Source organism: Corvus brachyrhynchos, unplaced genomic scaffold (assembly GCF_000691975.1).
Source record: "Corvus brachyrhynchos isolate BGI_N302 unplaced genomic scaffold, ASM69197v1 scaffold1, whole genome shotgun sequence".
NCBI lineage: Eukaryota > Metazoa > Chordata > Aves > Passeriformes > Corvidae > Corvus > Corvus brachyrhynchos.
This window is the reverse complement of record NW_008237222.1, coordinates 6,150,466-6,165,738: the sequence shown is the minus strand read 5'-3', so window position 1 is coordinate 6,165,738 and position 15,273 is coordinate 6,150,466. Positions and strand designations below refer to the sequence as shown.

The 15,273-nt window shown below is 41.1% G+C and overlaps 1 protein-coding gene across 1 annotated transcript in view; it reads left to right on the top strand.

Annotated features, from left to right (window-relative positions):
• Positions 1-15,273, top strand: part of SYNE3 (spectrin repeat containing nuclear envelope family member 3) — a 44,571-nt gene that overhangs the window by 17,825 nt on the left and 11,473 nt on the right. Inside the window, 13 exon segments of the mRNA XM_008629737.2 lie at positions 2,188-2,349; positions 3,066-3,410; positions 4,589-4,725; positions 6,634-6,781; positions 7,530-7,712; positions 7,966-8,109; positions 9,088-9,222; positions 10,155-10,316; positions 11,038-11,201; positions 12,095-12,221; positions 12,397-12,552; positions 13,183-13,332; positions 14,566-14,604. Coding sequence (XP_008627959.2) covers positions 2,188-2,349; positions 3,066-3,410; positions 4,589-4,725; positions 6,634-6,781; positions 7,530-7,712; positions 7,966-8,109; positions 9,088-9,222; positions 10,155-10,316; positions 11,038-11,201; positions 12,095-12,221; positions 12,397-12,552; positions 13,183-13,332; positions 14,566-14,604 — 2,052 coding nt within the window.

Below are 15,273 nucleotides of genomic sequence, written 5' to 3'. Positions count from 1 at the left end.
GACCTTGCTTCAGTCTCCTCCAGTGAATGTGGATGTTGAGTTTTGCGCTGTCCTGCTCCCCAAACAGCTAACCTAGCAGGAGCAAGTGATACCTTATTTTTCATCATTGGAAAGTTTTCCTGCTTAACCTCTTGTGGGGGAGAGGGCTCAGCCAGCTCTTTGTAAGCCTTTTGTCTGACAACTGGCACAGTCTGTCCAGATCCATGGCATCTATCCCTTGACCTCACAGACCAGCAGTGTACCCAAACTGCAGATTCCTTTGTTTTAGCTGAATAGCCTTGGCCAAGGGTAGGTTGTTGACTTCCTTTTTAATCCCCTGTATATCAGCCTAAGATTTTTGAGCTTAATAACATCTCTGCTTTGTTATTCTGATTTATGCCCTTTGGAGCTTCTGCCAGTTAAACAAACTAATCTAATTCCGTGGAGTCAATAAGTTTGGCCTGACTTGGCTCACTTTGGTGTGGCCCTTTTACACTGCTATAAGGTTATCTTCTTCAGGTCCCTGACATGAGGTCGAGGCATGAATTGTTTAGCCTCTGCAGATTTGAGAATTGACACATGGGGATTTAGCAAGTGAAGTGTTCTGCTGGATGCATCTTGGCCACAGAAGTCAGCAGTCATAATTCTACCTTTTGGTTTCATCCAAAGCCATATGTGGCTGGTGCTATTAAAGGTTGTGCTCTAATATGGGTAGCATTTCATCCTCCATGGGAAACAATTGTCCCTTAGCTGTCCTTCTTTTGTCCCACAGCAAGTTAACTAACTTTAGGGGAGTCACTCATGAATTGCACAAGTCAGCAGAAACTGCAGTGGCAGTGGAGAAGACAGACTGGTGGTGTGCCACTTGCAGGATGGTGGCTTTGTAGTGCACCATGGGCATAACCTGTCCCAAAGGCGAAGGGCAAAGTCCCAGAGGGACTGCCACTCCAGTACACAGGAGATCCTGGGGTGACTGATGCTTATGCCACCCTCCTGCTGGCCTGGCTGGAGAACAGGCTGACAGAATGGACAGGGCTCACTGCCACCTCAGCCAGGTTGGCAGGTGTGGGGACCTGTCCAGAGCCTCACAGAGACAAGGGAAATGCAAAGAGGACTTTTCAGCTCTACCCACCATTGCAGCTGTCACTCTACTCGCCCTGGAGGGCAGCTGCTCAGAGGCCAGTGGTGTGTCCTGTGTTACACAGAATGAAACTTGGCCCATTGTCTGTGAGAGCAAAGGGTGCTTTCAAGCGTGCTGCAAGCACTGCATGGATTGAACAGGGAATGATTTATTTTTTATCTAATGTAACCATGGTGTACCTCAACTGCTCTCCATGCCAGCTGGAGAAGGGCAAGAAAAAATCAGTCTGGTTTTGCAGAAAATAATACTTAGGTTGGATATTATACTAGTGAAACAACAGAGCAGGTGATTTGTGTCAAAATCAAACAGGCCTAAACTTGGGCTGGCAAAACAAGGCTAATCTGAGCAAATGTGACTCTGACTTGTGAGGACTGCCAGACTGGATCAGCAGGGAGCAACTCAGGATGTACAGGCCCCTGTAAATTCAGGGATTGTTACTTACAGGGTGTACAGGCAGTAACTTGGAAAATGAAGTCTGCTTTCCATTGGCTTGAATTTGTTTCCAGAGTCTGTGATACCACCACAGAATAGTTTGTGATCTGCTAAGTAGGGAAGTGCCTGGACTACACAATTGCAGGTGATGGTCATTTTCCACGCAGTCTGTTTAAATAATGAACAATTTAAAACAATTTTCATGCCTCTAGTGCATTCTCTATTATTTTCATTTTAAGACATATGGAAGGTGTGCTCATCTTCATTTTTAACCCACAAGAGGAACATAACTACTTGTCTCTCAAAGTGAAAACCAGAACCAAACTTCTATCTCTTTTCTTTTCCTAATGAGAGAGTAGGAAGGTTTGGAAAGTCAGAAATTCATCTGACAGTGCCTTGCAGTTTGTGTTCTTGGAGACTTAGACATTGAGAACCTGCAGCACAGTCCAGACAGGAACAAGCCTTTGTGTACTTTTGTGTTCTGTTTCTCAAGGTAAACTTTGAATTCCTGTGGAGGCCAAGTGTTATTGGGGCTCATGAAAAGGGAGTCTTGTTTATAAATTCTGGGTTATAATATAAAGGAAAAAGAGTCAGATAAGCACAGTCCTCACCATTTCTCATGTCTCTTGTTACAGAACAGAGTGAAACTGCTTGAAATGATAACCAAGGAACATGAGCAGTACAGCGCTAATGTCAACCAGTTTCAATCGTGGCTGAATGGTGTCACAGAGAGATTAAACTGCTGCATTGGAGAAGCAACCAAGTCTTCAGCAGAGGACAAGCTAAAGGCACTGAAGGTCCTTGAACAATATAACTCTAACAAGGAGTTAGGACTGTGTATTTTTCATCCCTGTATGTGTTGCTCAAACCATACAAGGGTGTACTTGAGAAAAGAATTACATGTACAAAATAGATGGTGATTTTAGCATGGGCTAGGGCAGAAGATCTGTATGAAGTCCTGAAACTGTTTGTATGTATGGTTCTTCCAGTATGAGTCACAAACTGGTTTGGTTTGTTTTTCTTAAAGCCTGATCTCCAACGATTATGTGATTCTTCGAGAATCTTGTTTAAATAAATCAGATTTGGTAAACATGATCCAAATGGACCCTGAAGGTTCACAGTTTTTGAGAGTTAAGAGCTGGTGATGAAAATACCAGTTTTGAGAACAATATCCTTTATTTTGGTGCCACTGCTTTAACTGTTTAGCTTAAAATCTCTGAGATCCCAACTATTATCTAGTGCCTGCAGCTTCTGTTTTCTTTCTCAGGGATCTCAGGTGATTACCATTAATGAAAACCAGTATTTTCAGAATCAATGGCAATTAATATTACTCAGAAGGCAGTCAAATGACTAACCCTGGCTTCTGGTCACTTGAAAAAAGACATATTTTGAAATAAGAAGTGAAAACCAAAATACATACAACCAGGAGAGGTGGCCTTTTTTCCTACTGCTTTCAGCTTTTTCCCTAGCTTCCCATTCCTGCAGATAATCTTTATTTAACTTCTTTTTGCAGGAAATTTCCAAAGACATTAGGAGTGGTGGAAAGAAGTGGAAGCACCTTGAAAATCAGTGTGCAGAGGTGATTCAGAATACCTCTCCACTTGGAGCTGCAAGATTGAAAGATGAACTTGAAGAGCTAAGAAAAGCCTTGGAGAAGTTGAAACTGCTGAGCAGTGAGGAGGAGGAGAGATTGCTCAAGATCCAACAGTCTGAAAGTGCCTATGAGTCCCAAGCCAGACAATTAGAAGCAGACATCCAGAAGCTGAGAAAAGATCTACAGAGACTAGAAAATGACCTGGATCCTGGGGAAGGGGAAAAGACTGAAGATGAGTTTGTAACTCTGTGGAGAAAATGCAATGTAAGTTGTTACCCTTTGTGTGGAGGATCAAGTGCAGCCATAGACTGAGCATGCATAGTCACATCAACAGATGCCCGTCCCATTGGTTAAAGATGATAAAGAAAGAGTATGAGTGTGTGTGAAACAGACTGAGGAAAATGTGACTGCCAACAATGGAATCAACTGCCCCAACCTCCATCTTATGCTGCGCAGAAGGAGCAGGGTTGGAGGATGTGCTGGAGTTTGTGTCTAGAGTTCAAAGGGATCATATGCAAAAAGAGCACAATACAGAGCAAACAACACAATTTGCTCCACTTAAAAAGAAGCAGGAAACTAATGCCTCACTGTATATATAAATACATAGACACAAGTGCATACACAGACACAAGTACACATATTTCTGAGGAATTTGGTAAGACCATTGCTATATTGTATCCTTCGTCTCTGTAAGGTAGGTACCTCTCTTCCTTTACTAGCAGACACATCATCAGTACTAAGAAGTCCCAAGATTGTAACAATCCAGTATTTACACCAAAACCCATCTGCTGCAAAAATGAGTGCAAAAAATTCATCACACATAAAATAGATAAGAATCTTTGCTGCTCATTTCTTCTCGAGGGCTGGTTTTACATTTATTATCTGTTCTCAAAATGCCTGTCATTGCTGTTTGTATGTCTAGAACCGTGCAGGACTAACTGGGAAAAGTATATGCAAAAAGGATCCAAAAAATTTAGACTGGTTCAATCCAGCTACATTTGCATGGGTTTTAGTTGGTTTTGTTTCCCTGAGTCACCCTAGAATTAACATTCTCTATATGTGAGTCTCTGAGAAAGATCTGTTCATGCAAACAGATGCCGTTAAGACTGCTCCAAAAGTGCAGCTCATGTTATGTACTGCAATCACTGAACTGAAACTGTGCCTGTTTGTGATTCAAACTCTGTTCAAACAGTGAACACTGCAGATCAGATGCAAAGGCTGGGCAGTGTGAGGGGAGGAGAGAGAGCCTGCTGGAACAAAACTGTTCGTGAGAATGTTTTCTGTCTTAGCAAAGACCATATTCCTTATAACCAGGAAAAAAGCCAAAGAAAAAAAAAATCCCAAAGAGGATTTGTGCATACCCTGAGACACAGCCTTACTTCTTCATTTTGTGTGCCAGATGCTACATAAGGTGTGATCTGTTTATTATTTCTATAATTAAGGCAACCAAAGCAGCTCTGGCTGCAGAAGAGTCAAAGATTGAGAGGCTGAAGGCCCAGCTTAAGGAACTGCTACGGTTTTCCCAAGATGTCCAGCCACACACTGAGAGTGTTGTCTCTGCAATACACCAGTATCAAAGGTACTGGAAAGTCTGAGTGTGGTGGGCTGGTGGGGGGAATCTTCTGTCAGACACTGAAGGAATTGTCAGGGGCCTAAGAAAAAAGTGATATGCAGTCCAGTTGTAAGTGATGAGTAGAAAAAAAAGCTTTTGCTAATTACATCCGCCTCCATGTTTCAGTGAAGCTGTAATTTTAGCCATTTGCTAGGAGCTGGAGGCTCCTGGTCATTTTCAAGCAATGATCTTACATCATTAATGTTGTGTATGGTTTGAAGAAAATTAGATTGTTGGCAGCTAATTTGATCTTATTAGCATTTTATAATAATAATTTATGTATTTTGCTTGCCTTTCATGCCAGCAACTAGAAAATCAGGACAGGAGCTGTAGTAGTAAACGGTTCAGAAGAATTATGGCCCTCCCTTGTTGAGTTTGTTGCAATGACTCACCAGCCTTAGCAATTACTTGGCAGACTATTCCCCTTCTCCTGGCAGCTTCTATGCATGTTCCTGTTTTCAACTTGCCTTGGTTTGGAAACTCTGAAAGTTTAGCCTCTCCCCAGACTTCAGTGTTTCCGTTTCCAGGCTGCCTGGAATCAGGAAGTAAAGAAGCTGCAGCAAATTTTGCAAACTAGAAGAAAGGATCATTTTTTTAAGGGAAAAAAGAAGGTCAGTTCTTTTCCTGTATCCCAGCTTATTACCCTCTGTACTCAGTATGCTGTCCTGGTGGAAGGGTTATAGGTCATTTTGGGAAAGGATTTCAGTTTAAAAACTAGCAAGTAAACAATGTTGAAAGAGGAGCAAAGAAAGCAGGGGACTTGCCTCTGAGTAGGAAATGGTAGCTGCTCCTTTGCCAGCTTCTCTCCAAAGCTGCTTTGGGAAGTCTGGCAGCTTCACACTGAGCCTGCTGGCAGGGGCAGCAGAGCAAATGTCAGTGGACATGTAAAGTCAGAACTTTCTATTTGCAGAGCTTTTGGCCTCTGCAAACTTGCCTTTATTTAGCTCCGTCACGGCCCAGTGACACAGGTAAGATTGTTGTTTCTGTTTCTCTAGAAAGGCAGTATTTGATCCTGATTGGCATTCCTCTCATCTGTCTGTCTTGTGAGTTTGCAAGATAGTGTTCCCCATGAACATAAAGTTTGGGCTGCATTTTGCCATACCAGGCAGGATTCTGCAAACTGGGAAGGTCAGGCAAGCTGAGAAAAACAGGAGGCAGCTGCATGGGGTGTGTCACTGCTGGGCCTTGTCACTCGGCTGTGTTTGGGATAAGCCTTTTTAAGAGAAGCCTGGATGTTCATTGAAAGTTTGCTGATTTAATTTTTTTTTCCAGTAATAGAGCTGTGTATGTATGTGGATACATATACATAAATAGAAAGCTTTTATCAGAATCACCTGTATGTACTAATATAAATTCAAGTGGTTCTGCAAAATTTAAAAGAATTATATCTGAAATAAAAAAGGTTTTTTCACTTTTTGTGCTAACATAAGGTTATCAAAGACTTTTTAATGTAATTTTTTAAAGAAACAAAACCTTGTTTTTTACAGGCAACTGCAGTTACATTCTAGACACTCTTGGCTTGTTCTTCCCATCAGTCAGTGAGACTGCTCCAATAATACGATTTGTTAAATCACACTGGTGACAGCAGCCAAGAAGGATCGTATACAAAGGGAGACTTCTGGCTACTAGAAAAGCAAAGTAGTTCCTGATACAACAGACAAATGTGTCCTACAGCATCTAAATAAAGTTTTTTCAGATGTCTCTGACTGACAGAGCAGCTGATGGTATGCAACACCAGGCTCAGACAGGCAAACAGGCTTTTGTGTTGTACATGATTTACACCGAGTATTGTGTTAATTTGTTCCTTGAAGAATAGAATGTTTGGACTTGGATTTCTTCATAATCCTTCTCTTGGTTGTCACTTTATCCTTACAGTGTGAGAGGCAAGACTTCTAAAATGAGCACTGATACAGAAACCCAACTGAAGAGAATCTTCCAAAATCCCCTGCAAAGTTTTGAACAGTGGAAGCCATCGGTCCAGATGCTCCTGGAGACTCCGGAGCCAGAACTGGCTCACATCGAGGTAGCAAAGCTGTTACTAATTTCAGAAATGTGGGTTTGACCAAGCCTGCAGACAGCTGCCAGGCAGCAGCAGCTGGAAGGTCCTGCCAGTGTGGCAGGAAAACCCACAGTAGGGATGGAGGTCTTTACTTAGCTCCAGCTTTAGCACATTGTCTTACTTTCTGCTCCCCGTTTGGTTAACTGGAGTTGTCAGCTGAGTAGGCTGCATAAAAATGTTAGATATCTTTAACAATAATGATAATATTGTTTAGCATTAACCCAGATCTCCCTGGATGGGAAATCTGTGGACTCTGTTAAAGAATTTTGTAGTGATGTAGACGTGGGATTAAAATGCATGATTTATGCATGTGCCCAGCAAAGTGTGTTTGTTACTTTTTCATCCCTGTGATCTCCAGAATAAATGTGTCTGTGAACAGGGATGGAATTTATCCTCAGGATGAGCATTCAAGCTGTCCTTTCTGTTGGTTGTTTAGGCCTCTCCTCTGCACAGACAGCTCTTTCCATAGTACAGCTTACTTCTATTTCTGTTCACAAAATGGATGCAGCCCTGGTGCCTCTAACATTATTAGGAAGATTTTTCCTTTAACTGGGCACTGTCCAGGTACCTTCTGTTATCCCTTGTTGGCCCAGCATGCTGTTTTTACCTGAATTTGTCATACTGCTTTGTTTGTGTAATTTGTGTGAGAATAATATGTTTATATGATTATTTTCTTTGGTATGATTTCACTGGAAGAACTTTCTTCCTTTAGGCTGCTCTAGCTGAAAGCTCCCAGTTCAAAGAGATGTTGATGATGTTACAGCTGAAGAAAGATTTGCTAAACAATGTCCTTGGTGAGGAAAAAGCAGAGTCTTTCCTTCAAGAAGCAGCTGAAGCTTCAAAGGAGAGAGAAGTTCTACACAAAAGTCTGCTGCAAAGCAAGAGCAAACTCCAGGTGAGCTACAAAACCCATATACTGACTTTGCCTGTGATAAAGACAAAGATCAAGTCTTTACTAAGGCAGTTTTTATATATATAAATTCAGTACTAATCCCTTTCTCTAGGCTGATCATACATTCAAATAAATTTGTGGTCTGTTGCATAGTGTAGCTCAGTGTTTGTTCTGAATAAGAAGTGGGTATTGACAAAAGATAATGCCACAGGATATATCTTGAATGCTGGACCTGTTTTCATATTTCTCCATCTAGAATTTGATATTGCAACATAAGAACTTTGATGCTGGTTTTGCACCACTGCAGAAGAAATTATCTGCCATCAAAGCCAAATTAGATCTAGAGAAGGAGCCACGACCTGATCTCTTGGGTAAAAAGACACAACTCCAGAGACTCCAGGTACATTACAGTATTGTTTGGCCCTGTTATCCTCAGCTAACTGTGATCCTGTTTGTTCATATTTTATTAGCATTGGGAATTCAGTACCTTTCCCCTCAATTGTGTGTTAGATAATTTCATTTGGTCCAGTTTATAGGATGAGTGAATGAAATTAAAGCAATGCAGATGAAGCACTGGCAAACTGAGCTTGAGGGAAGGAAGAAGCAGCTGGAAGCTCTTGGTGGTACCTCCTTCTTGGGCTAGTTTAATTGCTAAAGAAAATGTATCTTGACACTTCCCACTGGGAGTGAAACTGCGCAAATAACCTGAACCAATCTAACTGCCTCCAGCAGAGTTCCCCTTCCTTTTGTATCCTCCTCTTTCTGCTCTTATCCTTGTCACTTAGCTTTGACATATGCTAGATTTACTCCACAGGGTGATTCAGCTGGCCAAGATAAGAAAAAAAAATGAACAGAAAAAGATGATAATTTATTTGGTTAATGTTTTGAACTGGTTCAGCAAAGAGTCCAACATGCAGTAGAGCCTGTTCAAGGCATGCAGTGGGATTACATACCTGGGAGAGGGGAGAGAAGAGCAGGAGGAGAAGGGAGAGGGAATGTGACTGCTGTGGTGAGCTATGATGGTTCAGCTGTACTGTGCCACTTCATCCTCAGTGACCACAGGGATATTTTCACCACAGTTCTTTGCAGTATTTAGCTGGTTATACTATGGCTCCTTTGGCACCTCTCAGTTTATCTGAGCTTATCTCAACTTACCTTCTTTGTTATCTCCCGGTAGCAGGTAAAGTACATCCAACCATGTTTTTAAGAAACATTTACTCCCGGGCATCGAAACAATTCACTTTCTTAATGACAGTGATTGTTGCTGGGACTTTTTGTCCTCACACTGTCAAATGAAGCTACCTTTGGTGTATGTTTTCTGAAAATCCATGCCATACCTAGCACACTACCCATACAGAATCTGTCTTTTCATCTGCAGATGATCCAAGATGACTTGGCAGAGCTTGCAATTCACATGGAGGAGGTAGAGAAGCTTGTTCAGTCAAATACCACACACAGGCATGAAATGAACCAACTTTCATCTGACTCTCAGGCCCTGAAGAGATCACTGGAGGTAACATAACAAAGTTTTTAGTTGCCTGGGGAGTTGTCAGTTGCCTCTATTTATAAATATTTTAAAAAATCTTTGGGCATATGACATTACATGCTTTGAGTGACAGATATTTTCATTTCAGGGGAAGAAGGCACTGAATTCTTATGACTTTGATAACTCTTCCAGGATTCTCTGATTATCTCTGATGTGATTTCCCTTGGTGATAGAATACCATCCACACAGATTTTATGTCTATATGGAGTGGGCCTGAGATTTCTGACCAAAAGAACTCATATTATCATGGTCGTGCTTGCACTTCACAGATTACTTGGATAGGGGTTTTGTACCAAAGTGTTTGGGGTTTTCATGGCTTTGGGTCCTACAAGTTAATGAGAGAAAAGTGCTGCAATTGCATAAATACTTGTTTTGTCCTGAGGCATTTTGTAGCTTGCAAACATACCTATAAAATGACCTCCAAAGCAATCTCAGAAGAAGAGCTCATAAAGTTACTTTAGTTATGCAGTTCACTATAAAACTATGTGTGTTAAAGTGTTACCTGAACATGCACTGTGGAATTCTAGTTTCGATCTCAATCATCCCATTTATCACTGAACTGGACTTTTGCCAAACAAGTCTGTACAATCTTTTCTGATTCAGGGAGCGTAAGATGTATTTGATATTGACTGGGGTACAAAAGCCCAAGACGTGTATTCTCTATTCCCTTTCGGCTAAGAAAGGGAGCTGTTCTAGTCTAATACCCCCCCGTGTGGTTGAATACAGGCCTGCAGAAGCTTGGAGGTGTTTTCCACATCACTGATGCTAAAAGGATAGGTTTTTTGTCTCTCATTAACAGCTGCTTTTTTCCTTTTTGCCCATGAGGTTCTGTACCCATCCAGTAAAGAAAGTGCTTTTTTGTCTGTCTTTAGTTGCTGACATATTTTTATCATTTGTAGATGATGATACAGCAGAGTGAAGACCACGTTCAGAAGCACTGGGCATATAATGACAAACTGTCTGACCTCCAGCAGTGGATCTCAGTAACCAGGGAGAAGATCGACTCCTACCAGGATGCTGATGGAGAGCAGAACACTGAGGGCAGGCTGGAAGACCTGGAGGTGGGAAAAGCATCTTAGTTTAAGATGTTAATTATTTACTTTGCAGCATTCAGACTTTAAGAGTGGGGGTTTCTAGTGAGAATTTCCTGATTTGGGAGAGTAATGATGGTGTGTTTCTCCTTCAATAACTGTTGGTTGCTGTTGCCTTGCTGCTTTGCCCTGTGTTGTGGGATGTGGGGCCACGTAACAGACAAGAGTGGTGAAAAATGACTAAGAAGTTGAGATGGATTAAGTGTTATCCAGGGATAGGTGGTCTGTTCCTGTCAGGGTGATCTCTCTGGACAATACCTGCCTTTGCCTGTCTATACTCATCAATACATTGAAGATTCCTGCCATGTTAGCTAGCCTTACACTCTGTTGAACTGAGCTGTTCCCAAAGCTGCCAGCTTTTCCCTGGGTAGCAGTACTTTGCATGCTAAATTCACCCTGTAGGTTACTTCAGCTGGCAGCTGTTGCCTTCCTATGGGAGACCAAAATCTTTCATGGGAAGGCTACAGAAGGAGGTGCATTGACAGCTTGCACCCTTTAAGTTTTGCCATCAGCTCTTTGACCTATGTTGGCTCTTTGGAAGAATCCACAGCCTATTTTTTTCCCGCTAGGTGTGTTCTAGCTAGTGCCAACAGAACCAGCATAGTCCTGGACTGAGCATGGCCTTCAGTCTGACATAGCCTCTGCTTTACCCAGGACACCTAGGAGTAATTGTAAGGGCTGTGCGTTTCAGAGATGGCTAGCTGAGTTTCCAGATAAGGAGATCCAACTGCACCTTGTGGAAGCTCATGGCCAGCTGGTCATGGAGAATTCTTCTCCAGAAGAGACTGCCCATGTCCAGGCAGAGCTGGATCAGCTGAAGGAGTCATGGAAGTCACTGAAGGAGATGGCAACTGGGTAAGTGTTCATGTAGGTCTTCCTCATGTCCCTTCAAGGGGAATCTTTTACTGCAATAAGAACAGACACATTTGAGGCTTTATGCCCTGTGCTGTGAAAGTGAACAGCCATACCACAATGCTAGAAGCAAGATGGGATTTTATTTAATTGTTTATAAGCTGAAAATCATTATTTTCAAGAAAACCTTTTTAAGACTCTGCACCAATGCCTGTCAATCTTACTTTACCTCATGTTGGAGCAGGCAGTGTCTTATGACCTGGCTCACTCTTGTACTGCCAGTTTTTGTCAGAAGAAATTTGGCATAGACTGGGTGACTTGTGCTGTTCTGTCTCACCTTCCTGTTCTCCTTGGAGATGCCTCCAAGGAGGGTATATCTGCAATGGGATTTCTGCCTTTTGCAAACCTGCGAAAGTATAAGCAGAGCTAAAAATCTTCTCTTTAGCTAGGGAATGAAGACTTAATTTATTTTGCCTCTGCTGTGTAGTGTCGAATGCTGCTCATATTTGCCAGTCTGTATTAATATTTAATGATGTGCTTCATATATGATTGTATTAATACATAGTGTCAGAATAGGCACAAAAATTAAATTACAAAATCAAGGAAGGCTTGATTGTACTGCCTCCTGGAACCAGAAAGGAAGGTATATTCCCAAGGTAATATTTTTATTCCCCTAAATAAAAGAAAACAAAATACTTGGAAATGTTAGAACTAGAGTCCTGGTGCAGCTTTGAGACATTCCAGTTGGGAATAACTTTAATAGTAATAGTGTTATTAGTAGTAATAATAATAATATAATAACAACAATAGTGCTGTTTCCCCAGTGCTGTCCCCCACAGACCCAGTCAAAATGTGGATGTCTGCTGCACTGATGTCTCTGGTTTTGTGTTTTCAAGCCTCCTCAAAAAGTGGCAGTTAAATAGACCAGTGGCTGATAAGAAGAAGAAAAGAGCATTTGTGGACAGCAGATGGATGTCTAGACCTGCTTTCCGCCTTTTTGATGTAGAGCCCAACCATAAGCAGGTGAGATGGGAACTCTGTGTCTGCCTTCATATCAGCTTCACAAGAACAATTTCATTGCCTTCATCTGATATTGCAGGTTACAAAGTTGGAGGTTAAGATCTTGCAATCAGGCCTTCAGAGGAAACATCTGACATAACAGTAAGAGCTTTTTTGTCCCTGTTGTTCTCTGTCCCAGGAGAAGATGAGAGAAGGGCAAAGTACAAGCAGCCACTTGAAGCTCCTACATGACTTTGAAGAGTGGCTACAAGGAGAAAACACCAAACTGACCAAAGTTCTTGCTGGGACTCCATCTTCCACAGAGGAAATTAAGGCACACCAGAGCAAACTTGAGGTTAGTTTTCAGGGGGTGAATGGAGATACTAATACCGCAATAAGTGCAAATTCTTTCTGAATTAAAAAAAACCCAAACAGCAACAATAAAACACAAACCCACTCCACCAACTAACCAATATCCCACCACCCCAAAAAAACAAAAAAAAAATCCCCAAAGAACAAACAGACAAAAAATTCAAACACTATGCTCTTTGCGTTAGGAGACTCTAGAGTAGCTGAAGCTCAGGAATTTGGGACAAATTTCATCCTTTCTGCTAAGAAGCCCAGAGCCAGAGTGGTAGAAGGGAAGGGAGCACCTGGCATCTAGTTGTTGGGCTGGGCATTTCCAGTATGGTATGGCAAAGGTATTCATTAAAAGAAGCTGATTAAAATCAGTTTCTGGTATTTGGTCTCACTCTTCCTGTTGAGTATAGCCAAATGCTGTGGCATTGGATGCTGTTAGAAATTAAATACAGAAATATCTAAGTCTATAGAAGTCCTGCAGGTGAGTTTTATATCCTTTCAAGCCAAAAAAGCAGTATCAAAAATAAATGTGCTATTCCATAACCACTGTTATTTCAAATGCTAATTTAAAAAGTGGGGCCTTCCTGAATCCTGAGTTGCTGCTGACCCTTGTCTTTGCCTGTAGGAGCTGCAGTCTCATGTGCCTGATGGTCAGCGTCTCTTTGAGGACCTCCTTCATCTTCATCCTGTCATTGGTAACTCTGAGGAGCTGGAGGACCTGCGCTACCGATGGATGCTCTACAAATCTAAACTGAGAGAGTCCATGAGTTCTCCGGTAGGTGACAACACACAGTCCCCAGCTGCTGAGCTCTGCCATTGCACTCTCAGGTTGCTTCTCATTGCTGGGCTTAATCCAACTGTGTAGGTGTGTGTGCTTAATGAAGAGTTGTGGGCTTTTCCCTTGGTAAGCTATGCTCAAAATATTTCCTGAAATGGAAGGTTCAAACCCCAATGACAACTGGCAAAGAGGCAGGCAGCTGGGGACTGAGAGGTGTTTGTGTGTGTGAATAGTTTGGATAAATGCCTGGTTCTGGGCACATGGATTTATGGTTTTTGCCCTTTCTCCACACAACATTCTCCATAGAGTTATTTTTTGACTGTTCCTGCAGTAAGAATATGTTCACTGTTCATTATTTGTGTCTCCTGCTGTGGGACAGAATAGTCAGTGACTGAACTGATTCAAAGTAACTGTGCACAGAAGGACCTAGTCACTTTTGAAACTGTCTTTATAGGCTAATGATTTGGAATGAAATAAAGGGGAGGCATTTTAATGCAACAACCAAATTATTAAAGAAGTTACTGGGTTGTTATATGTAAGGCATGCTAAGGATGGCATCATTATATATAAAGTATTCCAGGGCATGCTGAAGCTTTTCCCATGTTCTTAGCATAAACATATATAATTATTAATTAATATTTTTCTAGCTTAACTACTCACATTATCTGAGCAACTGCAAGATACCATAATCAAAGGACTAGAATTTACAGGTTTGCGTTTGGTACTTTCTGTATGCGAGTGCTTTCAAAGGTATCTGAACTTGAACACCTAAAATTTGAGGCATTTTAAAATTTTCTGTATTGGGAAATGTTGACTTGAAATCCAAAGCTTATTTAGAACATGAATCTTTTAAAATGCATGGAAGGTAAGCATGACCTCTGTTAATAAAGAGCATATTTCTATGTTTGCCATTGATTGTAATGACTCATGCTTTGTTAACCAAAACTTTCTGTAGGCATTAGTATAGTCAATAGGTGTCAGTAAAGTCAAAGCTATGGCTGGGAGAACTACTCATCTGATTCAAATAGTCAAGAACCTAAAAACATGTCATCTTTCTGCTTAATGTTTGTTAAAAAGCTCATTAAAAAAATCTCATGCTGGTTCATTCTGTTCAGGTGACCATGAATTGAAAGAGACATCCCCTGTGTGGTGAATACTCATTTAGAGGCTCCTCTGGGATGTTAACTTCATGCCTTTTTTTTTTTTTAATTTTTTTTTTCTTTTAAACAGAGTGCTGGATCTTTGGAGGAACCAGACAGATTCAGAAAGGTATGACAGTTTCTTATTATTAAAATGTTTGACCAGACATTTTGCAGAAGATTATTTTAAACTTTTCTAAAGATTCTTGAAATTAATTTGCATATTAAGAGCCACTCTTAAGGAAGTTGTTGATTTTCTCCAGATTTTTAAAAGGAAAAATATTAGATAGTTTTTACTCTTGAGCTAGGCTTACTGTATCTCTAGAAGCTAAATATCCATCTCCTGGGAGAGGAGGGGAACTCAGTTTTTGTATATCTACATGCTATATAAACTTAATTAATTTTTCAAAAGAGACTAAGGAAGAGCCAGAATATCTCTGTAAAGGATTTAGTGGTTAAGTGCCTAAAATAATTTTGAAAATGGGACTTCTAATTCTTTAGACACTTCTGAAAAAAAGTGCTTTGGATCAATCAGCCCATCTTCTTTCTGATGCAGAAAGCCGAGAAAGTCAAGAGATTTGTCTAATGTTATTAGACTAAATCCTTATTCTAAGCAGCAGAATTCCTCCTGTGATGGATTTTCTTTTTGAAGTGATGACATAAGAAACAGAAGCAGTACAGGAGATGATAAGGAGAAGCTAAAAGAAAACAAAATACTGACAGTTTCTTATTAAACCAAGCAGCACTTCTGATCCTATTTTCACAAAGCCAGCAAATTTTTCTGTCGCAATTTGCTTTG